Below are 27989 nucleotides of genomic sequence, written 5' to 3' on the forward strand. Positions count from 1 at the left end.
ATCAGAGATAATCGTAGATTGTAAAACATTGAGGGCAACTTAACAATAACAACAGACATCTAGCTGGTCTTGAAGTTTTGCAGTTTCTACCTATCCGTTCTTTTACCTTTAAAAGTTTTGAAAAGTGTTTTTACGCCTGCAGCTTCCATATTCATAGAGGAGGTACAACAGCAGAGCATCAAAAATGAACAACAGGCCAACAGCAAAGTCAAATCCTAGGAATGTATCTTTGGAAAAAATAGTAAAGGAAAAATATGCTTGTTAGGAAGAGGTATCAATATATGTCAGTTTAGAGTTCCAGACTATAGTCTGAACTTTTAATATTTTGCATTAAAGTATTTTGTAGCTGAATTTTGTTTATTTTTCTGGTAAGTTTATATATCTGTCAGTACATTAATACAGATGCTACACCTATATAAATACATATACCCCAATCCTGGAAACACTGATGTACATAACATCATTCATGTGAGTAGTCTTGTTCATGGCCATAAGTGTTCACAAGGTCAGAGCTATGTACCACATGCCAGTGGGAGGGGGTCAGCAAAACCCAATATGGGTGGGAAGAGGGCATGGCCAGGAGTGTTGGAAGATGCTTTGATTCAGTTAATCTCCCTTAAGAGTCTCAATGGCAAACTTATATGGGCCTTATAGAGTTGTGGCTATGTACTAAAGCTGCTGCCCCACATCAGAAACACTGGAGAAAAGTGCTGGGAGTAACACTGCCTTCACTCCTTTTGGGTGAATTTCCCCTTCACATGCAAGGGAGCTCACTTGCACAAGGCAATGTAATTTATACCCCCGCTTCCCCATCAGTGATGAATATGGCCCATAGCCTTTAGCTGAAGGTCAGTCTACTATTTTAAAGAATCATGGCACATAGAAAGTTTGAAGCCGTTCCTGCAGTTACTGCTTAAATGCTATGTGCAGACAAGATGCAATACTATTACATTGCCTTTCATTTTGTTTCTCTTTAGTGGACTTGGGGAAAGAGCCCCTTCCACACCCCCCAACCCCCATGACTCTGCACAAACGTGATTGGCTGGGGGGTGGGGAGTGCCACTCCAAAACAAGGACACAGAATTAACTACAGACCACTTGGAAGGCTTTACATCAATAGTAGTTAGGGAAGAGAATAAGATTTGGAGAGAGAACAAAGAAAGAGCAGAAGCAGCAGCAGCCCTGAGCTGGGGCAGAGACAGAGTCTGAACCAGGAAGCTTCTTGGAGGAGAGCCAGCTGCTGCACTGGTGCTTTCAAAAGGGAATTCTTACTGGAGCCATCAGGACAGCTAAGACCACCCAGCAAGGCCCACCAGTTTGTGCTCACAGTGCATGCCAGCACCTAATGAACAGGCAGGTTGGGTCTGCACCAGCAGAAGGAACCCTGGAATGGGGGACAGAGGCCATTATGCGCTTGGCGTTGGTAGCACGGGACCACTTGAAAGTAGAGCCAAGCCAGAGTGGTGCATCCTACATCCTGACTATGGTGAATCACTGCACCAAATTTCTGGTTGCCGTACCCCTCAGGGAGATCATGGCCAGAGCAACCGCAGAAGCTTTCTGGTGCTACTTTGTCCAGCCCTCTGGCTATCCCACCAAGCTGCTGACAGAGCAAGGCTTGCCCTTTGAATCACAGTTGTTCAAGAAATTGTGCTCCCTATGTGGCAGCCACAAGCTAAGGATGACAGCCTACCCCCAACAAGGCTGTGGCCTCTGTGAGTGAGTCAACTAGATGCTCCTAGCAGGGATGTGGTGGAGACACTGGACTTCTTGCCTGCCAGAGCTGACCTATCTGTATAACAATATGCTGCACACATCCACGGAGTACCCTCCCTACTTCCTGATGTTCGGCAGGAATGGGCAGCTGCCAATACACATGACCTTGGGCATCCAACCAGGGGCCTCAGAATGAGCATCACCAACACCCCCGTGAGGCAGGTTGGCTTGTAGCCACTAACCTGGGCCAAGCGTGAAACAGGCAGAGATGGAGCTGTAACAAACATGTTGCTGGACCATTGGCAGGTCCTATTCACACAGCAGAGGCTCTCCAAACTGGATGCAGCCTGGTGCCCCAAACTGTGCATCTGTGGGATCCCATACTCCAAATGGCCCCAATGTAGAAGATCCAAGCAGTCTGCAGAGAGGCTGGAGAAGGTGGTCCACTGGAATATGGTCAGGCCTTGACACTTTTAGCCCAAGCCACCAAACAGAGCAGGGGGAGCAGATCTTAGTCCTAGTAGCCAACAGGCAGGGATGGAAGGAGTCACTGTGTTCCCATTAGTAGGGTGGCTCACATGGGGAGATCCCCAGTGGAAGCACCCAACCCTTCTCCTGGCTCTGAGGCAGGGGTAAGTAGAACTAGATTGTGTGTCCCAGGGAAGAGCCCAGTGGTGCTGGAACAATTTTTACAGTGGGGGTGCTGAAGGCAACATGTATTTGAGTTATTACTATTCAAGCACCCCTAGTTCCAGCACCTATGGAAGAGGCACCCAAATCTGGCCCCATTGCAGGCGAGGAGCAGAACAGGGAGGTGGGAGAATTGCGACGCTTTGACATTATCAAAGATTGAATGGAGGTGGGGGGGGGGTTCAACGTCCTACCCTACTGATACGGTAATGCCGAGGGTGGCCAAGCCACGGGGCATGCCTGGTACCTGGGGACAGGTGTGTTTATGTGGTGACTGGTGTGGGACTGGGTAAAGAGCCCTTTCCCCTTCCTTTATCCCCTCTTTCCCCCCTCCCTACTACTCTGCACAAACTTGTATGGCTGTGGGGGGGCTGCCACTCCAAAACAAGGACACTACAGATGGGGCAGCTCCAGGCACCAGCACGCCAAGCGCGTGCCTGGGGCAGCAAGCCATGGGGGGCACTCTGCTGGTCGTCACGAGGGCAGCAGGCAGGTTGCCTTCGGCGGAGGGGCCGCTGGTTCCGCGGCTTCGGCGGACCTCCCGCAGGCAAGCCGCCGAAGGCAGCCTGCTGCAGTGCTTGGGGTGGCAAAATACCTAGAGCCGCCCCTGACTACAGACCACCTGGAAGGGCTTAAACTAATGAGTTGATGGTGAGGGGATGGGGAGAAATAAGCCGGGGAAGATTTACAGAGAGAACAAAGAAAGAGCAGCAGCCAGCAGAAGCAGCAAGCCTGAGCTGGGGCAGAGACAGAGTCTGAACTAGGGAGCTGCTTGGAGGACAGTCAATACTGCTGCATTGGTGCGTGCACAGGGGGACTCTTACAGACACAGCCTGGAGCTGACAGATCCGCTGAGACCGCACAGCAACACCCACCAGTTTGTGCATACCAGCACCAGCATGGAGAGAGGTTGGACTGACCTGGGGGTGGTGGTGGGGGTTGCAAGGGCATGGGGCAGAGTCTGTGTGTGTTAGCCAGATATGGGAACAGGGGCTCTGTGCTGTATCGAGGTGGGGAGGTGTGTTATCTCTAACCAGACACCTTGCCTTGGGTCTACTCCTGGCTTTGCCTGGGTTATGGTGATTGATCCAGACATGAACTCTGACCCCCTTGGCGGCAGGGGATTGGTGTTTGTGCAGAGGTGTGTGGCTGGGATCTGCTTCCTCAACCCTGGGAATCCCTCACCTGACACTTTCCACATTCTTTTGACCAGTCTTCCACTATGACAGGAGAGACCAACTTAGCAAACTTCTCAAGCGGACAAGGAGACGTGCAGCCTGGCAGCCTGAGTGGATAAGGATCCGTCAAGGAGTCATTCCGATAGTACATTTCAATGCTGTAGTGCCTGATTTGCAGAGCCCGGAAGAAAAAGAAAGATTAGATCTTTATATCTGAGATTTCCTCTTCAGAGAGACTGCCCTCTGCAAATTACAGCCTTTGTTAATGGAAATTATTGTAGAACAAATTCTTCAAGAACAGAGACCTTGGCAAAGACATCCAAAGCTCAGTGCTCCTTAGAACAGTCATGTCACTGCTAAAGTCACAGGTCATGTCAGCAGGCCCTTTTGAAATATTTAATTAAATGAAAACAGAACTAGACCCTATGTAAGGATATTTGATTGTGATAAGCTTTAAGGGGTAGCTTGAAAACTACCGCTACCATTTAGGGAAGCAGTCACATTTATCCATTCACTTAATTCCCATCACTAAACTTGTGTGTTCTCTCTCTCTCTCTCTCTCTCTCTCTCTTTCATATATTTCAGTTAATTATTAATTTTGAATGCATTTAATGCAACATTGTGAATAGGACTGCTCAGTAAAATTCATTTAAAATATAATTATTTCATGAGGATGCTTTTCTCTCAAAATAATCTAAGGCATTAATGAATTGATATCTGAAAGCAAAACACATTTGCTTGCTGCAGATGTGTCAAGATACTTGCCCACTGTTTTCTTGGTAGAGTTCAAAAAACTGGCAAGCACTGTACGGTGGCAGTTTTCCGTTGAAAATATTGAGCGCCATCTGTAGGGCACCAATTGTGGTGTCATGCTATAAAAAAGAAAAAGAATGCTCCCATGTCATACAGTAGTTGCTTTTAAGTGGGGTTTTGCTGCCCCTACTTCCAAAAACCTTTTTTTAGTTCTAGGAAGGGATATTAAAGTAAAACCCCAGTTGTGGTCTTTGTTTTTTATTTTTGAAAAACCCATTGCCCCTTTTGCAGGAAAACCCATGGCAGGGTGTTGAAGGGGGGAGGAAGGAATCCAAATCTTTCCCTAGAGCCAGGGATAGGCAACCTATGGCACAGGTGCCGAAGGCAGCATGTGAGCTGATTTTCAGTGGCACTCACACTGCCTGGGTCCTGGCCACTGGTCTGGGGGGCTCTGCATTTTAATTTAGTTTTAAATGAAGCTTCTTAAACATTTAAAAAACCTTATTTACTTTACATACAACAATAGTTTAGTTATATATTATAGACTTATAGAAAGAGACCTTCTAAAAATGTTAAAATGTATTACTGGCACGTGAAACCTTAAATCAGAGTGAATAAATGAAGACTCGGCACATCACTGCTGAAAGGTTGCCGACCCCTGATCTAGAGTGAGTCTCTTGTTTGTATGTTTACTGAGCTTGTTTATATGCCACTCTAACTGTTGTATTTTAATCACTATACAGGGTCTAGAACTATAGATACTTTATAAATTGCAACAGATAGATAAATTGAGTTACAGCAAGCATGAATTTGGTTACAATATGTTAAAATGAAAAATATAGATCTCATACAGCCCGTTTGCACCAAGCCAGCAGCACCAAGTGGCTGTAAAGATGGCTTAAGCTGGGGGAATCTCCAGGTGGCATATAACTGGCATAGCCTGCTCAAGTATAGATTACGTGTGGGAGGTGTGGCTGAAGTGCTACTATATTCCAGTGATCCCCTGCTAGTAGAACAGCACCTTGGTGGTTTGTTGCATCAGGATGCCTCTTAGAGAAGCCCTGAAGTTGCTCTATGTTGCACTGGGTGCCAAGTCTTAGAATTGGGGTTAGTGGGGAGTAAAGCTGCCTTTGCCGAGCACAGGTTGGCTGAAGATGAGGAGTAAATCCTATGTTTTTGTTTTTTTTCACATGTTGCAAAAATACATAATTCCATTCAATGTGTTGAGTCCAATTGTATCATCTCATTGCTTTTCTTAGCTTGTAACCTTTTTATTTTAACACTGGAAAGTTGTTGCATCAAAATACATTGGTAACATTGCTTATAATTTCCCCCCTGCATTTGCTCCTAGTGCAAGTCAAATGAAGCCCATTCTGTTGAATTCCCACTAGTAAACATATCAATCCAATGTTAGGAAAAATAAAGTTACTCACTGCGGAAAAGATCTGAATTTTTCTCTTGTTTGATGGTTGAGTGGCGTTTTTGATGCTTTTTAGAATAGCATTCACCAGGACACCTTAAAGAAGATGGAGAAGAGCAATGAGGATGTTGATGAATAAAGTGTATTCAGCTGGAAGCCCAAACTTAAATATCCCCAGGTATTAAACAGGAAGATCTGTTCATGATTGTACAGCAGTAATTCATTTTAGTTCACATGGAATTTACAGAAGTGAAAAAATATTTTTAACCCAGGGTAGTTTGAGAAACCGGAGCATTAGAACCCAGGCTAGAATACGGCTGAAAATCAGGGTTACAATGCCTGCCCCTTAAGTTAGGCTGCGCTGCCTTCTCCTCGATGACATTTCCTTCCATTAACAGCTGCAGGTCAGAGAAATATTTCAACCATTCACTTGCCATAACTTCTGACTGTTGCCCCCTCAAGGCTTGGTTCTTGAGTCTTTTTAGCCTAGGGCACTTTTGTGCTGTTCTCCCAGTACAAAAGTGTCCTAAAGCTGTCAGAACCAGCCAATGGAGGAATCCTTCTAGTGGCACCTACACCATTCCCTTCCCTGCTCCCAGCATAGGCGCTTGGCCAGGGAGAAGGGATGTGGTTGAGGTGTCCCTGTAGTTTGCCAATCCCTGCCTGCTAGAATAGCCCTGGGGGCCAGCTGTCAGGCAGTGGAGTTTAGAGCTGACTTGAGGCTCTTCTAATTTACTCTATGGTGGGAACCAATGTAGAACCAGACCCAAGATGAGAGGGCTACCAAGGACTCTGAATCCCCTATCATCAGCTGTGCCCAGAGCTGCTTGGGGGCAGGTTTATATCTGGGCCTCAGTGAGGTCACCATGAAGGTGTTTCCAAGGTTAACATTAAATGAGAGAAAACAAATCAAAGCTCAATAAACAATTAGATTTAATATTGGAGCAATAGATCCTAAAGCTGGTTTAGGCTGCTGTCATTCATTTAAATACTAGTAAATAAATAAACACAGCTATGACATAATTGGCATCACAGAGACCTGGTGGGCTAATACACATGACTGGAATATTGGTATAAAAGGGCACAGCTTGCTCAGGAAGGACAGGCAGGGGAAAAAAGGGAGGAGGTGTTGCCTTATATATTAAAAAAGTATACACTTGGACTGAGGTGGAGATGGAAATAGGAGACAGGTTTGTTAAAAGTCTCTGGGTAAGTATAAAAGGAGTAAAAACCAAGGTGATGTCATGGTAGGGGTCTACTACAGACCACCTAACCAGGAAGAAGAGGTGGATGAGGCTTTTTTAAACAACTAACAAAATAATCCAAAGCACAGGACTTGGTGGTGATGGGGTACTTCAGTTACTCAGATATTTGTTGGGAAAATAACACAGCAGGGCACAGATTATCCAATACATTCTTGGAATGTGTTGGAGACAATTTTTTATTTCAGATGGTGGAGAAAGCTACTAGGGGAAAGGCTGTTCCAGATGTGATTTTGACAAATAAGGAGGAACTGGTTGAGAATTTGAAAGTGGAAGGCAGCTTGGGAGAAAGTGATCATGAAATGATAGAGTTCATGATTCTAAGGAATGGTAGGAGGGAGAACAGCAAAATAAAGACAATGGATTTCAAGAAGGCAGACTTTAGCAAACTCAGGGAGTTGGTAGGTAAGATCCCATGGGAAGAAAGTCTAAGGGGAAAAACAATTGAAGATTTTCAAAGGGACACTATTAAGGGCACCAGAGCAAACTATCCCACTGGTAGGAAAGATAGGAAGTATGGCAAGAGACCACCCTGGCTTAACCAGGAGATCATCAATGATCTAAAAATCAAAAAAAGAGTTCTACAAAAAGTGAAAACTAGGCCAAATTACAGAGGATGAATACAAACAAATAACACAAGTATGTAGGGACAAAATTAGAAAGGCCAAGGCACAAAACGAGATCAAACTAGCTAGAGATGTAAAGGGAACAAGAAAACATTCTAAAAATACATTAGAAGCAAAAGGAAGACCAAGGACAGTGTTGGCCCATTACTCAATGAGAGGGGGAAAATAACAGAAAATGTGGAAATGAAAAAGGTGCTTAATAACGTTTTTGTTTCAGTTTTCACCGAGAAGGTTGGTGGTGATTGGACATCTAACATAGTGAATACCTGTGAAAAATGAAGTAGAATCAGAAGAGGCTAAAATAAGGAAAGAACAAGTTAAAAATTAGATAAATTAGATGTCTTCAAGTCACCAGCGCCTGATGAAATGCATCCTAGAATACTCCAGGAGCTGACTGAGGAGATATCGGAGCCATTAGCAATTATCTTTGAAAAAGGATGGAAGATGGGAGAGATTCCAGAAGACTGGAAAAGGGCAAATGTAGTGCCAATCTATAAAAAGGGAAATAAGGAGAACCTGGTGAATTAAAGACCAGTCAGCTTCACTTCTGTACCCCAAAAGATAATGGAGCAAATAATTAAGCTTTTGAATTGCAAACATCTAGAAGATAATAAGGTGATAAGTAACAATCAGCATGGATTTTTCAAGAACAAATGCTGTCAAACCAACCTGATAGCTTTCTTTGACAAAATAACAAGCCTTGTGGATAGGGGGGAAGTGGTAGATGTGGTGTATCTTGACTTTAGTAAAGTTTTTGATACTGTCTCACATGACCTTCTCATAATCAAACTGGGGAAATGCAACCTCGATGGAGCTACTATAAGGTGGGTGAAAAAATGGTTGGAAAACCATTCCCAGAGAGTAGTTATCAGTGGTTCACAGTCATTCTGGAAGGGCATAACAAGTGGGATCAGTTCTGGGTCTGGTTCTGTTCAATATCTTCATCAATGATTTAGATAATGGCAGAGAAAGTACACTTATAACGTTTGCGGATGATACCAAGCTGGGAGGGGTTGCAAGCGCTTTGGAGGATAGGATTAAAATTCAAAATGAACTGGAGAAATGGTCTGAAGTAAAGAGGATGAAATTCAATAAGGACAAATGCAAAGTACTCCATTTAGGAAGGAACAATCAGTTGCACACATACAAAATGGGAAATGACTGTCTAGGAAGGAGTACTGCAGAAAAGGATCTGGGGGTCATAGTGGACCAGAAGCTAAATATGAGTCAACAGTGTAACCCTGTTGCAAAAAAAGCGAACATCATTCTGGGATGTATTAGCAGGAGTGTTGTAAGCAAGACATGAGAAATAATTCTTCTGCTCTGTGCTGATTAGGTCTCAACTGGCGTATTGTGTCCAGTTCTGAGAGTCACATTTCAGCAAAGATGTGGACAAATTGGAGAAAGTCAAGAGAAGAAAGACAAAAATGATTAAAGGTCTAGAAAACATGACCTATGGGGGAAGAGTGAAAAAATTGGGTTTGTTTAGTCTGGAAAAGAGAAGACTGAGAGGGGACATAATGATTTTCAAGTATGTAAAAGGTGATTACAAGAAGGAGGAAGAAAATTGTTTTTCTTAACCTCTGAGTATAGGAGAAGAAGCAATGGGCTTAAATTGCATCAAGGGAGGTTTAGGCTGGACATCAGAAAAAACTTCCTAACTGTCAGGGTGATTAAGCACTGGAATAAATTGTCTAGGGAGGTTGTGGAATCTCCATCATTGGAAATTTTTAAGAGCAGGTTAGACAAACACTTGTCAGGGATGGTCTAGATAATACTTAGTCCTGCCATGAGTCAGAGGACTGGATTAGATGACCTCTCAAGGTTCCTTCTAGTCCTATGATTCTATGTCAGGCTCATGTCAGAATGGCCTTGAATCTTCTCCTAGGATTTCTGCAACCATCTCGTAAATTTGGCCTAGGGTAACTAAAGGCATTTCTACATTTAGGAAATGTACATTTAGGACATCCCAGGGATCATGAAAATACCAGTGTTCAAAATATATTTTTAAATGTTTATTACTGTGTGCAGGTATATTTAGAAACACATTGTAGTGCCATTTTAACAAGGAGCTTTGCATTAGTAAGGAGACTTGATTTGTTATATAGTATCAGCTCCTCCCTTTTCAGTGCTGTGTAATATTTTATTTACCTCCCTGTAGTCGTGATTTGTCTTTTGTTTTGTATATCCCAAAGATTGACTGTAAGGACAATGCTGCCAGCTCCTTCATCTTCTTCATTACATCTCGGGAAGCCCATTCAGGGAGAGTATAATTGTGAATACTCTATAGTAAAAAAAAAAGGGAAAATGAACATTATTTTTCTCCCATTAATTTTCTTTTCCCCCAGCCCACCCTTACACTGTTGCCTTTGGACTCCCTGAGGCTTTCTCCCAGTTCCTTCATCATGTGGCTTCATTTCCTGGCATCTTCCCCAGAACACTCTTTTAGGGAGGTTCCATTGGGGCCCCAATGGAAATTTAATTCTTTCTCTTACTGCAGTCGCTTTCCAACTTGTTTTCTGCTAGTGTGCGGGTTTGGAGGGGAAGATGCATGTCCCACATGGCCAACTCACTCTGCTCCTTCTCTAACACTGGATCTGCAAAGCATAATCTAGCTCACAGTGGGGAACTCTCATCTCCTGACTCCCAGTTCCGTGTTCTAACCACTAGACAATGATGCTACTGCTTATTTTCAACGTCCCGCTAAGTATTCTATAGTTATAAGGAGTTGTTCTAAAGAAAATATTTCACTTTTTCTATTAGCAAAAATCATGATGAGCTTCTCAGCATGCTTGAGTAACTACAGTAGCACACTGGATTGTACAGAAAGGGAAATAATATAAGGAGATGGATTTTAGTGTCCTGTTTTAGAGGGATGATAAATAACAGGGATGAATGAAGATTAGTTTTCTAAACTGTAAACTATGCTTTGAGAATGTCCTTTTCTAATGCACTAAATTATGGTTCATTATCATTCACCATTCTTCAAATGGTGCTGAAAAGAAACCAAGCTCAGGACAGAACAGAAGATCAGTCATTACTGTGTTTGGTTGAAACCAAATTGCTGAGTTTAGCTGAATCAGATCTTCTGGATTAGTCTCCCTCTCGCTTTCTCTTTTAAATACCTCACAAAGCAGAGTATCGTATGTATTCCAGGCTTTGAACTTATTCAGTTGTTTGAGTGTGTCCACGTCATATCCTGTGTTAGCTGCCATAGTTTTTAAAACACCCTGAAAGACAAGAACAAAAGGAAACATACACAACGAATGCCTCAGTACACTCAGATACATGTTCATGTGGACTCATAGACCCTGATTCTGCAAACTCTTACACGTGTGCTTAACTTTACACATGTGAATAGTCCCAATGAGGGTTTTTTGTTGTTGCAGTTCTCACTCATGGCTTCTAGGTGCTACAGCTCTTTTAGTTTCTGTGTCTGCCTTTTGCTTATCCTTGCTATTCTTCATTGGAAGGCTCCACTTGCTGGCTTCTTCTCTCCCTGCCCTGAGTACTTCACCCCAAGGAGAGGGTGCAACCTCACTCACCTCTTCAAGTGAACCTTCCAAAATGGGAGCTCCCTTGGGGAAGTTGATAAAGAGAGAGAAGGCACTGGGGGGAAGGGGAAGAGGAAGAGAGGAACAAGGGGAAAAGGAAATGGAAACCCCAAGGCAGGAGGGAGGTGGAGAACCTACAAGATGGAATGGGAACAAAGCCCAGAGGAAGAATTAAGGAAAGAAGGAAGAGAGAAAAACAAATTATGTAGGGGCAGGAAGAAGAAGACTGCCTGGATGACTGGAAAAGGGCAATGATGGGATGGGAGAAATGTCTCACAAAGATGCCAAAAAGGGAACCAGGATTGCCAACTGCCCCATGAAGATGGTGGTGAGGAGAGGAGACAAGACCTGCTATCTGTTCCCAGTCACTCTGGTGAGGATAGCAGACCACCAGCCTTCTCTCTCCCACAGAAGACAACAGTTTGTGGGGGCTGAGGCCTCTTTGTGGGGGAGGGTTGGTTGTGTATGAGCAGTTGAGCAGTTTGGTGGGGTTGGATAAGCATCCAAAGATTAAGTTGCTTCTTGAAAGCTCAGGATTCTCCCATCACTGTTTAATATGTGTATTTTACAATATTGGTTCATGTATTTGCAGCTTGTGTCCTTGTGACAAAACATCATTACATATTGCTGTAAGGGTGCAATGTATGGGGCAAAGAATGTAGCGAATGAGGGATTTTCAATCCAGGAGGATGATCAGTTCTTTGAAACAGCCTGAAAAACTATATCAGCTTTGAGGTTCTAATAATTAAATGAATCATATGAGATGCCATCGAAATGTCACCAGGATGTGTACACTCTAGCTGGCAGCCAGGTGACCTCTACACCTCTAGGACTGGCTTTGGAAAAATCTTCCAAAACTGAGCAATCTTGCACCTTGCCTCTGGACTACCAGAATGGCAACCAGTTTGAGAACCAGTCCTTGACTACCAGTCCTGTGAAAAGTAAGCAGAATTACCTTGGAGTAAAATGAACATGAAATATGGAAGCCCCACTATATCTCTCACTCCTTGTAAATGATTTATATCAATTTGACTTTATTAAAAAAAATACCTGGAATGTAATGTTTGTGAGAGTTGTCTTTCCTTCTAACCCCGAGGGGCCTGAAACTGCCCGAGGTTATGCAGGGCTCTGCCTTCCTTATCTTTTTTGCAATTACCTAGTTATGTATCATTTCCAGAGACCATTTGTGAAGCCCTGCTCATGGTAGGCCTGGTCTATATGTCTCTCAGGCACGTGAAAAATCCAACCCCCGCCCGAGACCTAGCTATACTGATCTAACCCTTGGTAAAGACTGGCACTAGGTCAATGGAAGAATTCTTCTGTTAACCTAGCGCTGGTCTACACCAGTGGTTAGGCTGGTATAGCTGGGTGTGTGTGTGTGTGTGGGGGGGCAGGCTTTGTCTCATCCATGAGAGATGTAGCCATACGAAAGTAAATTCCTAGTTTAGACCAGGCCTTACTGTGCACTTATTCGTGTGAGTAAGGGTTTCACAACTGGTTCCGCAGGGACCCTTGCTCTGTGCTCCTGCAGAGGGTATAAGGGGACTAGCCACTTTATGCCCATGCAGGGCCGGCTCCAGGCACCAGCTTATCAAGCAGGTGCTTGGGACGGCAACTCCGGAGCGGGGCGGCACTTTCAGCTATTCGGCGGCAATTTGGCGGAGGGTCCCTCACTCCCGCTCGGAGCGAAGGGGCTCCTGCTGAATTGCCACAGATCGCGATCGCGGCTTTTTTTTTTTTTTTGGGCTGCTTGGGGCGGCAAAACCCCTGGAGCCGGCCCTGTGCCTATGTGTTCTCTACCTGAACCATGGGAGAAGGGTAGTGGTGTCGGGCTGTTACTTCCCCTCCCATGCAGTTGGCTGTGGGAATGGGTGAAGCTGGCCAGCACAGCAGTTGGTGCAGAGTGGGAAGTAAGCTGCACACAGGGGCAGCTCTAGACATTTTGCCGCCCCAAGCAGGGCGGCATGCCACGGGGGGCGCTCTGCCGGTCGCCGGTCCCGCGGCTCCGGTGGACCTCCCGCAGGCGTGCCTGCGGATGGTCCGCTGGTCCCGCGGCTCCACCGGACCCTCCGCAGGCACGCCTGCGGGAGGTCCACCGGAGCCGCCTGCCGCCCTCCCGGGGACCGGCAGAGCGCCCCCCACGGCATGCCGCCCCAAGCACGTGCTTGGCATGCTGGGGTCTGGAGCTGCCCCTGGCTGCACAAGGAAAAAGTCAGGCACAGCTTGCTTTCCCCCATAAAACAATGAAGAAGCAGGAACTGACTAGTGACACTGATGCAGCACAACTAGGCACTGCTTTAGCAGGCTACCCAATGTAGCAGTGGCTACTCTATAGACGGTGCAGTGTTGTTCAAGGCCTGCTCACCCTATTTACTTATTGCCTGCTACAGCCTCTGTAGCAGGAAAAGTTGTGGGGTATTTGGGTGAAGATGTGTGTCAAGGCCAAAGCACTGCTCAACTTCGGGTGAGAGGATGCAAAAAAATAACGTTGTAATGAAACTTGCACAAGGAGAAATGCTTGAGTTGTTTTTACATTGGTTTTGCATTGCAGCAGTCACATCCTGAGGTCTTTATTTCTCCTCAGTTTCAGCAGGATAATCACATCTGTATGATTGGTTTTGTGCTATACTGTAGTGCAGGAAATTGCTGCCTCCGGAATATTTTCAGTCTTGTTAGACTATTTAGCTCAAATTAAATATAACTCAAAATAGCCTGAGCTAGTTAATGATACATTCACATCTAAAAATTAAAATTAAAATAAAACTCAAGTTAAAATATATATTTGAGACTCATTCAATGTACAAGTATATTAATATTTTATAGTAATATTAGCCTGTCTTGTGTTAATTTTATTTTTAAGAGGCTGTTGTTCCTCAGGAGACAGTAACAGCATTTCAGTAAATGGAAACAATCCAATGTTACAATCTCTTAAGTTTACATTCTTTCCTTTTTGTTTTACCATATAGGGTTGCAACTTGTTTTGAAATTGCCATGACGCCTGGGTTTCATTCTGAAGTTCATCAAAACATGGACAGTTAGGAGAAGGAAAGTGCAGCATCTGAAATAAAATAAAAAGTTAAACTTGTCATGTGGTCAGCAGGGGCAGCTCTAGGTATTTTGCCGCCCCAAGCACGGCAGGCAGGCTGCCTTCGGCGGCTTGCCTGCAGGAGGTCTCAGGTCCCTTGGATTCGGTGGCACGCCTGTGGGAGGTCCGCTGAAGCCGCGGGACCAGCGGACTCTCTGCAGGCATGCTGCCGAAGGCAACCCTCCTGCCGCCCTCGCGGCGACCAGCAGAGCCCCCCCCGCGGCTTGCCGCCCCAGGCACGCGCTTGGCGCGCTGGTGCCTGGAGCTGCCCCTGGTGTTCAGGCACTTTGAATGGGATCCACACAGGAACTTAGGTGTTGCAAAACCGGGCATCACAGCGCTTAACTTTTAGGTGCCTAGAAAATAACAGGAACAACACTGGGATCCACAAAGCCTAAGAAAGGGGTCTAAGCTCCCTATCCAATGAAGGGGAGCGGTAGGCTCCTTAGACTGTGATCCACAAAAGCCAGCATGGCTAGGTGAGGAGCTGCCCAAGCTAGCCAATGGCAGTTGCCAAGCACTGCCCGTCTCTCTCAGAGTTAGGTACCTAAGTCCAGGCTGAAGGAAGGTGCGTATCTTTGCTTAGCAATCCATGAATGGGAATCAGCCACATGGAGTCAGGCAGCTGAAGTACCTAAGCTACTTCTTGAGACATTGAGTTAGGTGCCTGCCTGGCTCCACACACAACAGCCAGAGGAGAGGGTGGTGGGGGTGCCCACCTTATAGCTTTTCCCCCAGTGGTTAGAGCACTCACCTGGGATCTGTGAGACCCAGGTTCAACTCCCCCCTCTCTGCCAGAGAGGGAGAAAAGATATGATCTGGGGTCTCCACCCTCTCAGGCACATTGTCCAACCTCTGAGCTCTGGGATATTCTGATTTAGAGCTTCTTCAGTCTCTCCTGTGGAAGCTGTTGCACTATGACTAATAATGAAAGAGTGATTGGAGCAGGGGGACTGGACCTGGAGTTTCCCACCTCCTAGGTGGTGCCCTAATCACTCACTGTCTTACGGCATCTCTCTCTCTCTCTCGCCCAGTGAGTGTTCCATTGTGGATAAGTGCTTAAACAGTCTGGGGTTTAGGTACCTAAATACCTTGCTGGATCTGGACCATTGTGACTATCTATTTAACCCAACTTAGCTTCATCTATCATTGTGGTGTCTAACTGTTGTGGATCAGATTCATGGACATGCTGCAGCTGCTTTGTGCCAATCCATTGGTGCAAGTTGTTCATATACTTGGTGAATTTGGGCAGTGGAAGATTTTGCTGGCATGTCCAGGAAGCTGTTAATGTAGCTGATCCCTGGCTGTCAGAATGACCCTCTTAAGCCGCTGTGTATATCTTAGAACTGCTCTGAGAACTGGCCCAGTTCCCTGGATCCAGTGTGTAAAGGTGGTTGAAACTACTTTTCCCCCACTTCTCAACTCCTGAGTCACACCAAATACAGCCCAGCACTGGAACCTGCATATTAGACTGCTGAAAATTTGATTTCTTTGTCCAAATCCTGCTCTCAGATTTGTGTGTAAAATATGGCATTGTTTCAGTGGAACCACAATAACATGGTACCTGTTTTGCCGTTGAGTATTCTTGGGAATAAACAAGAGACAGAAGTGAATTGTGCTCCTAAATATTGAAAGGGTGCCTATGTAATAGCTTCATTACTGCTTAATACACCATGTGTGAAATTCATCCTTATTCAGAGAAACTACCCAACCCATGCATCACTTAACTCCTACTTAAGCCCAACTTTTATGGCTTAAGAGGGACCTAAGTGTCGCATGTCTTGTATTGGCCTTCTCTGACCTAATGTGAATTTCACCCTGGGTAAATTGGGCAGAATGCACCTCCAGTGCGTCCCCCTGTAATGGTCCTTCCTCACTGAAGTGTCAATATAGAGGCTGGAGCAGATGCTAGCAGAGAGGAGTTAACATTTTAAATAGGAAATATTGCATGACCTCCAGAGTGCGTGTTCTTCTGCAATAGCCGCAAACCTTGGAGGTTCAAGGCTATGTTAGGAGGCTTTGGAATTGCATAATAACAAATACTCCTTTTGCTTAATTACCACCCTTTGGGTGTTAATACTTAAGCCACTCCCTTTGGTTTCATTAAGTAGTACACAGTGCTGCTGTGTCAGTTCTTAATGGATCACAATAGGCCAAGAAAATAATCTGTGACCAGGTTTATTACTATATGATACTTTGTCTTGATTTCCCAGTCTGTGTTGTTTGAGGCTTGAAAATACCCACAGATATCTGGACATGGAAGGCTCAGGAAGACAGAGTTCCTGGCTTATAGGTGGTTGGCCTATGCAGCAGAAACTTCAAGTTGTTCCAGGAAGTCATTGTAATTAAACTTTAATTCCCCTACCTGGGAAAGTTGCAGACCTGGCAGGAAAGAAGAGCACTCATGCAAATGACCACAACTCCCTTTCTCTTTAAAGTGGTGACTCAGAGTTTGGAGGTTTGGTTTGGATAAACATCTGACAGGTCTGATTCTTATCAAACCCTCTTTCAAGCCTTTCCCACCTGCAAACCTCCCTTCCTCTTGCTTCATTGGAGGACAGAGTGAAGGTTCAAGCTGGGTCACATGGTGTCTGATCCAGTTTGCTAGAAGCACATCTCACTTTCACACATGGCTTTAGAATGGAGAAGAACATCTCTGGAGTAGACAGACATGATGGCCTAATGACAGTGGCCCATCCTCTGATGACCTTGGTGACATGGTGTGTGGTGGTTTTATTGTTTCTTGTTTCTATTTCCTCAAAGTACTGTAGATAGCATGAGGAATGAAGTCCTTTCTGTCCCTGCTCTCCGCAGCTTTTGTTCTTGTTAAATCTTTGGCCTGTACAGTGCCTCATTGCAGCATCACCCCCAGGCTGACAGATCTGTACCTGCCCTGTCATTTCTTAGGCCTGGTCTACACTAGGCGGGGGTGTCAAACTAAGGTACGCAAGTTCAGCTACGCGAATAGCGTAGCTGAACTCAAACTACCTTAGTTCGAACTACTCACCCGTCCAGACGCCGCGGGATCGAAGTCTGAGGCTCCCCCGTCGACTCCGCCACCGCCATTCGCGGTGGTGGAGTTCCGGAGTCGACGGGAGCGCGTTTGGAGTTCTAACTATCGCGTCTAGATTAGACGCGATAGTTCGAACTCCGAGAAGTCGAACTCTACGCGTCGACCCGGCAGGTGAGTGTAGACCTACCCTTAGATACATTCACTTGGGCTGTATGCTTCTCAGGGTTGGGTCTGTCTTTCAATTATGTGTTTATACAGCACCTAGCACAATTGGGCTCCAACCTATGATTGAGGCCCCTGGTTGCTACTGCAATATAAATTAGTAATAACCACAGAGAGATTGTTACAATTTTGATGTAAACGTCTCTCCTTGGCTGACCTCAGGAGCCAACCTGTCAGGCAGGGAAGAATACAAAGCACATTTCAACTTGAAACCACCTTAAAGGTCTGTCTGTCTGTCTGAAAGAAAGAACCTGCCCCCATGAAAAGATTTTAGTGGAACTTCCTCAGCTTCATTCCTGACAGGATAACGTCAGAGCTTCCCTGTGGAGGAGATGGTGATGAGGAATGCATGTCAGCTGTTCAGCCCCTGTAAACTTTCATGCAACAGTTTTGGTTGGGCCTGCATGACTGCATGTATTTATAGACCACCAGCTATGGAAGGTGTTGGATTGAACATGTTGAGAGGAATGATATTTTCTCATCTCCTAATTTGTGTTCCTACTGAAAAATCTGATCAGAGGTGGAAAGTTCCCCATTGGTACTCACATGGTCTTCCGATAGTGGCACAATATGAACTGGGATGGGTTGCCAAAGGATCTGGGGATTCCAGATCTGGTTGCCCACTGGGGGAAAGAGTCCAGCGAGATATACCTGAGCGCTCATAATGGTTCGATCATAATCTGTGCTTTGAACGAAAATCTGAAAGTAAAATGACAAATATTTTTTTCCTAATAATTAACAAGAGGGCAATTTTATCCAAATTCCCATTCCATGCTTCCTTCTTTTCCTTTCTCCTGTTTTGCATAAATCACAAAAGGTGAAATTCACCCTTGTGCAGAGGGCTAGCAGTAGATTTGTGCACCACTTAAGTCACATTTAAGTCCTGTTTCTAGGAATCTACTTCATCAGTCTAAATGGAATTTCTCTAAGGCACCTTTCACCTTGGAATCTAAACACTGAAAAAATTATGAAGAAGCATTAAAATCTAGATTAAAAAAAACATTTATCCGTTCCTACCGTATATCGGCATAGGAGCTAGAACTACGGGTGCGGGGGGTACTGCAGCACCCCCTGGCTTGAAGTGGTTTCTATTATAAACAGGGTTTTCAGTTTGGTTCAATGGCTCTCAGCACCCCCACTATAAAGATTGTTCCAGCACCCCTGTGTATAAGTTTGTATGTTCAAGATGTGTTTTAAAGTACTCGTGTGTGCCACTTCTGGGGCAAGGTTGACAGTTTACACATGGTGTTTGCTGGTGCTTCCTTCATTTCCCTGCCAATCATAGTTCACAGTATACCATATTACTTCCATTAAATACATTTTTCTCAATAAGAATTTTCTCAGATAACAGGATTATTAGGATATCATCCGAGAAACAGCCTTTTCAGCCATGCTTAGAGCATTTCTCATCTCATCCATTAGCCCAGTGGGGCAGGATTTTAGGGAAATGTGGGACTGTAATGCAGTTTCCCTCCCTCTCTTGTGACTTTCTGAAACTCTGTTAACCCTTTATATGATATGCTTTATGGCCAGAATTTTCAAATTTAGGTGCTTAATGTTAGGCTCCTTAATTTATATTTATGCATCTAATTAAGTTGCCTGATTTTCAAAAATGCTGAAATGTTGTTAACCTTATCTCTTGCTTTAATATGGTGGGTTTTTTTTTGACCCAGTAGTACAAGTGTCACAGTCCAATGGTGCAAGAGAAATTTCCTTCACACAAATTCTGATGCTTACCTCATGCCGGTTGTATGTGGCATTCAAGAAGTTTGAGTATCTTTTCCGCGTATACTGTCCAAGCTCATATTGCTGCTGCATTCCAATCTGTGTGGACAGCAGTACAGGTGAGTGTCAGTTTAAGGTGGCTGTGAAACTTTAATACAGCTTTTCTTTCCACTCTTCCTTCTGTCTTCAGTGAATTTTTCAAGTGATCATTAACCATTTTTATGCCATATTGTATGCTTTGTGCATGTTTACATCTTGTTTTTCAATGGGAAAGTTCACTTTTATCCATAAACTAGTATCAGTATACCAGGACACTATACTTTCTAAGATATTGAGGGTGTTAATAGTAAGTCATAGGTCATGTCCTGCTGGGAGAGATGTTGGGCCTGATTCTACTCTCACTTAGAGCTTTCACACTGATGTAACTCCACTGACTTCAGCAGAGTTAGTCCTGATTTACACGGTGGGGGGTATTTGAGGAGAATCGTGCCCATTAAGTTGTGTGGTCAGTTAGTGCCAAATGATCTATCTGTTCTATTAGATCTCTCCAAGGCTGTGGGTAGGATCCCTTAACCTTTAGCAGCCAAAAAAGCACTTTTATTGAAGTGGAGTCTCAGAGATCCACAAAAGAATTTCACATACTTAGAATAAAAAATAACGAATGAAACATTGAAAAATTATTAATTAAAATAAATTAGAGCAACTTTCTACAAGCTAAGACAAAGAAGTTTTTTCTTATCTTAAATGGATTGCCAACACAAATACAGGTCTAACCAGCATGATTATGTATTTATTTATTTTTTAAATTAAATTGCCTCTTATCTGAAAACAATCACATCATCAGGAAGGTGTGCAATACCTTCCCCCAGGCTGAGTCACATCTCTACCTATAAAGCGCCAGATGGAATTTAACACCTACTGGTGAAATATCACTGCACTAAAGGTTTAATTTATGAATTACACCTACCTGGTTAGTTGCTACTATTTTGTCAGTCACAGATCAGACACCTGCATAATTTTTATTGCATTAATGTTCTCATTTCTGTGAAAAGCCAACAAACCTTGGTAAGCTGTCCAAATCCTTGTGGCCATTCACTTTCTTTGTGTAGACCAGTTGGAAAGTTTTGAACTGGGGTTCGGTCACCATGTCGAAAAATCTAGTGAGATGAATCAAAGACTAAATTAATTCCCTTTGGGTTTCCTTTTTACTTGTCTGGAAGACTAGCATATCATTTTAGTCCTAGCCCCTCTTGGGCAATCCAAAGAACTGGAGAGTCTGCAGAAACACAGGTCAACCCATCAAGTCTGATTGAAGTATATATTAAGATATTGAGGTATCATTGTGATGCCCACTGACCTATGAGTGGGAACAGTCTGATGATTTTTCCCACATAGAACATAAAAGTATATTGGCCAAAATTTTGAAACCTGAATGCATCCAAAGCCATATTTAGGTACTTAAACAAGTGGCCTGATTGACTTGTGAATGCTCACCTCTGAAAACTAGACCACTGATTCAGGGGCCTAAATATGGATTTAGGTTCTTAGCTTTGGCTAAGTAAATAGTAAATATTTACTGATATTAGTAAGCATCTACTGACTGCTATCCTCCCCCCTCCACACACATACACACTCTTGCATAAGGGCAAGGCACAATCTGGCTCCATTGGATATAGATACTAATATATGTTATCTCTATGTTACCTCCTGTTTTGGTCACCTCAGATGACGGGACTGTTCTTAAAAGTTTAAATTCAAGAATTTGTTTCCATTAACCCTGAAAACAGAGGGTATTAAATTTTTTGCCCTTACATATGTCTGAAATGCCTAGTATGCCATGTAAATCTGATTGATTTAAGAAGGTACCTACCTAGATTTTGGGTGGACTTGGAGTAAAATCCTGGCCCTTTGAAGTCATTGGAAGTTTTGCTATTAACATCAATGGGACCAGGATTTTACCCTGAGAGTTTGGTCCCTCGGATAAGCAAAACACACGAGCTGCTGTGCATGTACATGCAAGGCAAGTGGTGACATGAGTCATGCATCAGAGGGCATATATGGTTGCTTTTGTGGTCTTTTTATCCTAGTGTACAAAGAAGGAGAATCTGATTTCCAATATAATGTTTTATATTTATATGTAATTTTTAATTCCACACTTTTTTGTTACTTATTTAAAATCTAAAACAGTGTTTTTAATCCCATCTCAGGGTACTTCTAATAAACAAAATAGTGAAATAAAGAGCTGTGTTCCCTGATGATTGAATCAAGTGGACAGGGTGGGAAGGAATGCGGGACACTTCCATCTCTGCTGGGGGGATGGGGAAGAAAAGTTGCTTGTTTCTTTCACCAAGTACTTGTCATGCTGACATACCACAGGTCTCTTGTGGGATTAATTTGCTCTTTTGGAGAAGCTGATGCCTTTTCTAAGAATGAAGATTAAATTCCCAATTAAAAGGCAGCTATGTAATTTGCATGCAACTGAAAATATAACTTCATAGCAAGACATTTTTTTCTAAATTTTAAGTACATGAAAGTTGCCCAGACCAACTCCCATTGAAGTCAGTAGAAAGACTTCTGTAGACTTCAATGACTATTGGCTTGAGCCCTTGATACAGAAGCGTGCCTTATTTGTTAACTAGCAGAAAGTCACTAAAATCATGGTAAATTTGTAATAGTAGCACTCAGCATCCTGTACTCTGTATGCAACATAACTTCTTGCACACTCTTCAGTTCCAGTTCTCTCCTTCAAGAGCATTTATGGTGCTGAGTAAAACAGCATTGTAGCTCTATCTGGGTGGGTAAAGAGCGGGAATGTGCACGGGAGTTTTTAAGACGAAAATGTATAAACCCGTGTCCTTTCTGTTCGGTCTAGATTAAAGAAACCTTTTTCAGAAGGGGAGGGATTTGCCCTCTTCTGAAAAGTGCTGTGGCTTCTTTAAGTCCACACAAAGCGGAAAAGACCTTGGTTTGTATGTCTTCATCTAAAGATCAGTGCATAGCATAAACTTTATGTAACTCCATTTCTCTGCATTGGAAGGGTGAAGAGCTGAATAAAGACTACTGAGGCCTAAGCCCATGGTTCTTGGGAAGCTCAGTCACATATACTTCCAAGCATCTGAGGTCTGCTTGAGTTCAAGCCCCAGATGTGGTGTGCTACTTTTGAAACTTACCCTGGTCAGGCTGGGAGTGGGGATTGAAGCTGAGACCTTTTGTTCTAAAGGCATGAATTCTTACTGGTGGATCTAAAGGACTAACTACCCTAAGTAGGCAGCTATAACCAACTCATAAACCTCATATGTGGTCCAGCACCCTCAACTGTGGTCCAAGATCCAGGTGCTCCTTGTGCTATAAATGTGTATTTCAAAGTTGATACTTAGACCTTTTACCTCTAGTTAAAATGGAGCTGTTACTTCCAGTTAAGTTTAAAACACACCCATGTTGTAGCGACTTGGAGCTTTCCTGGTCTCACTTGGCAATTCAGTAGAGAATGGCAGGATGAAAGGGGAAAAAGGAGAGAAGGGATTGTGTGATGGCAAGAGTAGATTTTTATACTTGTGACACTGGGAAACAGAAAAAGGCAGGGCAGGAAGGAGATATGGAGATGGGACAAAGTGAGAGCAGTTTCCCTTGATAAATGTGTTCACTTCAGCATCATTAATTCAAATATTTTACTCAGCTCAATCCTCAGGGAGGGAGGGAGGATTTTATAATAACATACATCAGCGTTCTTTCATTTGTGTCATATGCTAAGTTCATTGGCTGCATAAAAGTATTAAACCAAATCTGAAGGAAACCAGAGACCATATCGTCTCTTCTCCTCCTGTGAGTGGAGCAGACTGAGATCCCTGGATCTCTCCTGAAAACACAAAAGGGGGTTTAAGCCACGGCAAAGAGAATCATTGTGGTTTTGTTTTCATCCAGCTTCAGTTTAATGCCTTTATGCAAATCAGAATTTGGTTTGTGTATTTTACTGCTTCTGAGTTTTGCAGGTATTGGGGGGAGTGGGAGAGAGATTTCTAAAGGCACAAATGGCAGTTAGGCATCTAGTACCCATTGGAAGTCCATGGATGTTAAGTGCCTAACTGCCATTTAGGCCTTTGGACATCTCCCCCATGATTTAGACCAGTGGTCCCCAACGTGGTGCCTGCGGCGAATTTCGGTGGGGACGCTTCTCGCCATCGACAAGTGACATCATCGAGAGGCATCGCTCCTGAATTTCGGCGGGGACGCCTCTCGATGACTTTGCTTGTCGACGGCAAGTGGCATCATCGAGAGGCGTCGCCGCCGCGGCATTTTGGCGGGTGCTCTGCCGCTGCTGTGGTTGAATTTATAGGTTTAACAAAAACAAATTGCCTCCCAAAACTGGAGTGTTTGAACAATATTTATAAGTGGGGTTTCCTTCCCTTTAGTCTTTTTCCTATCTCTTCCTTGCCTGTTTTTTCCTTATCTTGTTTCCATCTCTCCAGAGATGGGCCCAAGCCAAAATGCTGCATTCGAATGAATCCCCCAAGTTTGTAGAAGTTTGAATCTGAACTTCACAGCTAGGATCCATCTCTCCTTGCATAACTCAGAGCAGAGAAGATAGCAAGTGTGGGCAGAACCATAATGTACAAAAAAAGAGGGGAAGGGGAAATTGAGTGGGTGGGGAACATCTGGTATTGTCCATTGGAAAACATAGTAAATTATGCTGAAATGTATGGCTCTGGGTAATTTTGAGCCCCTGATGCTCACTCTGTGCCATATTAACCCCAACAGAGAGATCATAGAGAGAGTGGGGAGGCAAAAGCAGTATGGCAATGAAACCAGCCATGCTACCAGTGCCAGGAAATCCACAGAGGCTGGGAAGCTGAGCAGGTTTGCTCAAAATTCCAAAGTGTTTGAACTATCATTGTTCCTGGATTCTTTGCCTGTGTGCCACACCCCTCTGCCTCTTCTCCAATGCTGCCTTTCCCGTGTTACAACAGGGAGGATGTGGCGCAACTGCAGCTTCTCAGAAACGACTCCCCTTTTGGGCGAGTGACTTCTTTCCTAGATCCGTGGGTGGGGACTATATGGCTCTATGAATCTGTGATTTATAGATGCAATGTCTTAGACGTTCATTTCTACCTAATGGGATTCTGCTAGATATTTCCCATTTTTTCTACCAGATCACATTTGACATTCAGCATCGGGGCCCTGCACAACAGCTTCAGTGGAGGCTAAAGTTTACACATCAGAAGGAAAGTCAAAATAGCATTTTGATAAAATGGCTTAAATTATCCCTGTTCAGTGAAAAGAATTAGTGGTCTGTAAGGCACAAAGTGCAGAGTCAGCGCAAAGGTGAAAATCAGCTGGCGAAAGCTTGGCAGCTTTTCAGAATGTGGCAAAGTCCTGAAAGTAAGAAAGGGAAACATTTGTCTTGTTTACTCCTGCAGGTGTGCTTTATGCTGTGAGTTGCTGCTAGGAGGGAAAAGTAATAAGAAAAAGAAAGGGGTGAAAATGGTTTCCATTTTGGCACATCATTTCAGTATATCATTCAAACTCAAATCAGTGAGCCCAGGAGACAGCACTTAAAAGATAAGAATTCAACCCAGTGACCCTGTGCCAGGGAAAGGGAAACATACTCTGATGGTAAGACCAGATCTATAGGAATTGTATAGCTGACTGCTCAACCAGCTAAAGAGTAACTGGAACACTAGAATAATTTAGCTTTTATCTGAAAAGGAGGAGAATTTACATGAAAATTCTCTGGAATAGCAATTATAATAAGTAAGGAAATAAATAAATAAAATGGCGTATGCGATCCTAGAAATAAATGGAGTACTATGTTCTTTTTAATGGCTGGGAGAAAGTGAATGGAATAGAGGTAAAGAGGTGGTTCTTAGATATTAAGGACTTGATTCTCCAAGCAAGTGAGCACCTCCTATGAATGGCTCTGCAGAACTCTCAGTTAATAAATTGGGTCAGGACATCAATTTGTAGAACATACTTACACCTATTCAGCTCAAGCTTAAGTTGCTTTAGAGTAGTGGTTCTCAAACTATGGGGCGGGCCTCCCAAGGCGTGAGAAAGTGTCAAGGGAGGTGTGAGCTGTATTCTTTTTCTTGGGGGTGGGTGTGGGGGAAGAGCGCTGGCTCTCAGTCACGATTAGCTGGGGCTCGTGCAGAAGGGCCATGCACATCCAGGAGGTGGGGATAAAGGGGACAGCTGGAGTCCCGGCAGCCTGGGGTTGACAGCTGGAGCCCCAGCCTCTTCTTCCCTGCCCCACACTTCAATCCCTCACCTGAGGCAGCCTTGGGCTCTTCTTCCCCCCATCCGTCACATGGAGGTGGTGGGGCTCCAGCTGCCAGCATCGGGGCAGCAGCAGCACAAAAATAAGGGTGGCAATGGGACTCTAAGTCTGCTGTGAAAAGTGATATTGATGAATATCACTTTTCACATTGCCACCCAGTGGCTCTGGAACAGTTTTTAGGGTGGGGGCAAGGCCAATCGGGGTGGGGGGGGCAGGAGGGCCATTTGGCCTGGGCCTCAAGCTTAAAGGGTGCCTCAAAGGAATTGCTTCAAGAAATACTCAAACTTGGACTCTGGGGTGTTTCCTAATATCACAATTGCATTGCGTATTGTTGTCAGTTTGCCTGCATCAGTGGCTTCAGGTGAAAGCACCTTCAACGTGTTGAAGCAGGTAAAGAACTAGCACCGTTCAACTATGCGATAAGAGCATTTGAATGGGCTTGCCATGCTTAATATCAACTGTGACATTGCACGAACACTAGAATTTTCCTCAATAATTAGTACGTTTGCACAGACAAAGGCTAGAAAAGCATTTGTTAAATAAAAAATATTCACTCTTTTTTGGGTGCCTTATTTTATTTTCCTGTGTCGTCATTTTTTATTTTCATTATGGGTAGGGGCCTCAAAAGCTGGAAGTGGCCTGGGCCTCTCTGGACCTCTGAGAGGGCCTGAGCGGGGGTGCTGAGCTGCGCCTCCTCTTACCCCTGTCCACACTCCTCAGCCCCACCCCAGCTGGGGTCGGGAGCAGGGAGGGGGGACATGGACAGGGGTAAGGGGGCCAAGGCTGAGGCCACAGCTGGGGGTGGGTGCGGAGGTCAGGTCCAGGAGAGGAGCCCTGGGTACAGAGACAGAAGCAGAGCCTTGGACACGGGGCTGGCGCCAGGACCCTGCATACGCAAAACCTCGGGGTGCTGCAGCACCCCACACTTCTACTTCACACACCTATGTTTTCACCCTTCTGTGTTGCTGCTGGTGTGCACTGCCTTCAGAGCTGAACGCCTGGCCATTAGCCACTGCTCTCCACTCTGCCTTCAGAGCTGGGTGGCGCTATATGTACGGGGGCACAGGGACATAAACGACTACAGACACAAAGAAGGGGGGCCCGATCAATACGTTTGAGAACCACTGCTTTAGAGAGTTCCATTCTCCAGCTGCGCCATCTGCCTGATGCCACCTATGCATTCAGTGCTCTTTCATTCACTTTAATACGCTTAAGATATTCCTATATACATGCACTAATGAATGGGACAGATTTTGAACATGTTGCTGAAAACAGAACTTGGGTCTCTTCTTTGCCTGGTGCCTGATCCAACTCCCTTTGAGATTTCCACTGAAGTCAATGGGAGTAGGATAAGACGTTCTGGCCCACGAGCCAAATGGTACTCCTACTAACGTCTGCCGATAGAGACAGGAAATATCACAGGTTCTCTTTCTTTGGCACAGACAGTAGAGTACGCACACAATAGGTCATACTGTTTTCTCTACATGGATCAGTAAGTGCTCATTGGGAACTGTGGAAGGTATAAGAATGTTTGGATAACAGAGTTCCTTGTTACAAACAATAATTCCAATGCCTAGGATTCTATATTAGAAACAACACTTTAAACTGAATCTTCTTTATCACTGCCACCTGTATATATATCTAAAAAGAAAGATATAAACATACTGTTGAAATTCCAGATCCATTGGGAGAAAGCCTCCCCAAATCTGTTGAGAGGAATTGGATGCTATATTGTCATTCTATAGACTTTAAAACTAGAAATGAGTCATGAAAAATTGTTGCAGCCAGTTTCCAAATTCATCCTAGTTAATGCAGCATGTACCACAACACTATATAAATGAGGCTTCATATGCCTCTGCATGCTGCTAGGCCAATTCAGCTATCATAAGAAATAAAACATGCATTTCTAGCATGCCTTCCATTTGAATTTACCTTTGAAACACCTATGAGCTAGGTAAGTATCCTCAATTCTATAGATGGGAAAACTGAGGCACATAGAGATTGACATGGGCACACAAAGGATGGGAGGGACAGACAAGGATAGAACCCCAATCTCTTGACTGCCATTTATGTGCTTTAACCACACATCTTGGGGGTTTTTTTATCTTGTAAAAAATCTTTACAATTTGACTTATTTTATCTTCATTAAAATGAGCCTTTAAAGGCTTGATTATCCACTGTACATGGAAATGCCTACAATATTTCTTTCCTTGTGGAATCTGTACAAAGAGGAGTTGAAATCTTACATTTTTACCAGTTCAAGGAACAACACTCTAAAATCATTACCAGCGATTAAATGAAGAGGCCATCTACTTACGACAACCAGAAATTTCAGCTTTCTTTCTGCAGCAGTTTGGTGAAGCAGAATGAGGAAAAGACTAAAAGCGAAGCAAAAACTCCTGGACCTGCATGGAAGCCGTGTCATTCCCATCCTGGCAGCAGCTGAATAAGCTTTGTTGCTACAGTAGCTCTTC

At 44.1% G+C, this 27989-nt stretch overlaps 1 protein-coding gene across 1 annotated transcript; it reads right to left on the reverse strand.

Moving 5' to 3' along the window:
- Positions 1-95: 95 nt before the first annotated feature.
- ACP3 (acid phosphatase 3) lies at positions 96-27946 on the reverse strand. Its single transcript, XM_045005960.1, has 11 exons — positions 27833-27946; positions 20306-20401; positions 19257-19343; positions 18066-18218; positions 14159-14257; positions 10771-10875; positions 9797-9929; positions 5771-5853; positions 4350-4456; positions 3592-3751; positions 96-227 (listed from the first exon to the last, which is right to left on the reverse strand). The coding sequence occupies exons 1-11, from the start codon at positions 27944-27946 to the stop codon at positions 216-218; spliced, it is 1149 nt and encodes a 382-aa protein (XP_044861895.1). The 3' UTR covers positions 96-215.
- Positions 27947-27989: the final 43 nt, after the last annotated feature.

Source organism: Mauremys mutica, chromosome 2, assembly GCF_020497125.1.
Source record: "Mauremys mutica isolate MM-2020 ecotype Southern chromosome 2, ASM2049712v1, whole genome shotgun sequence".
In the NCBI taxonomy this organism is placed as follows: domain Eukaryota; kingdom Metazoa; phylum Chordata; order Testudines; family Geoemydidae; genus Mauremys; species Mauremys mutica.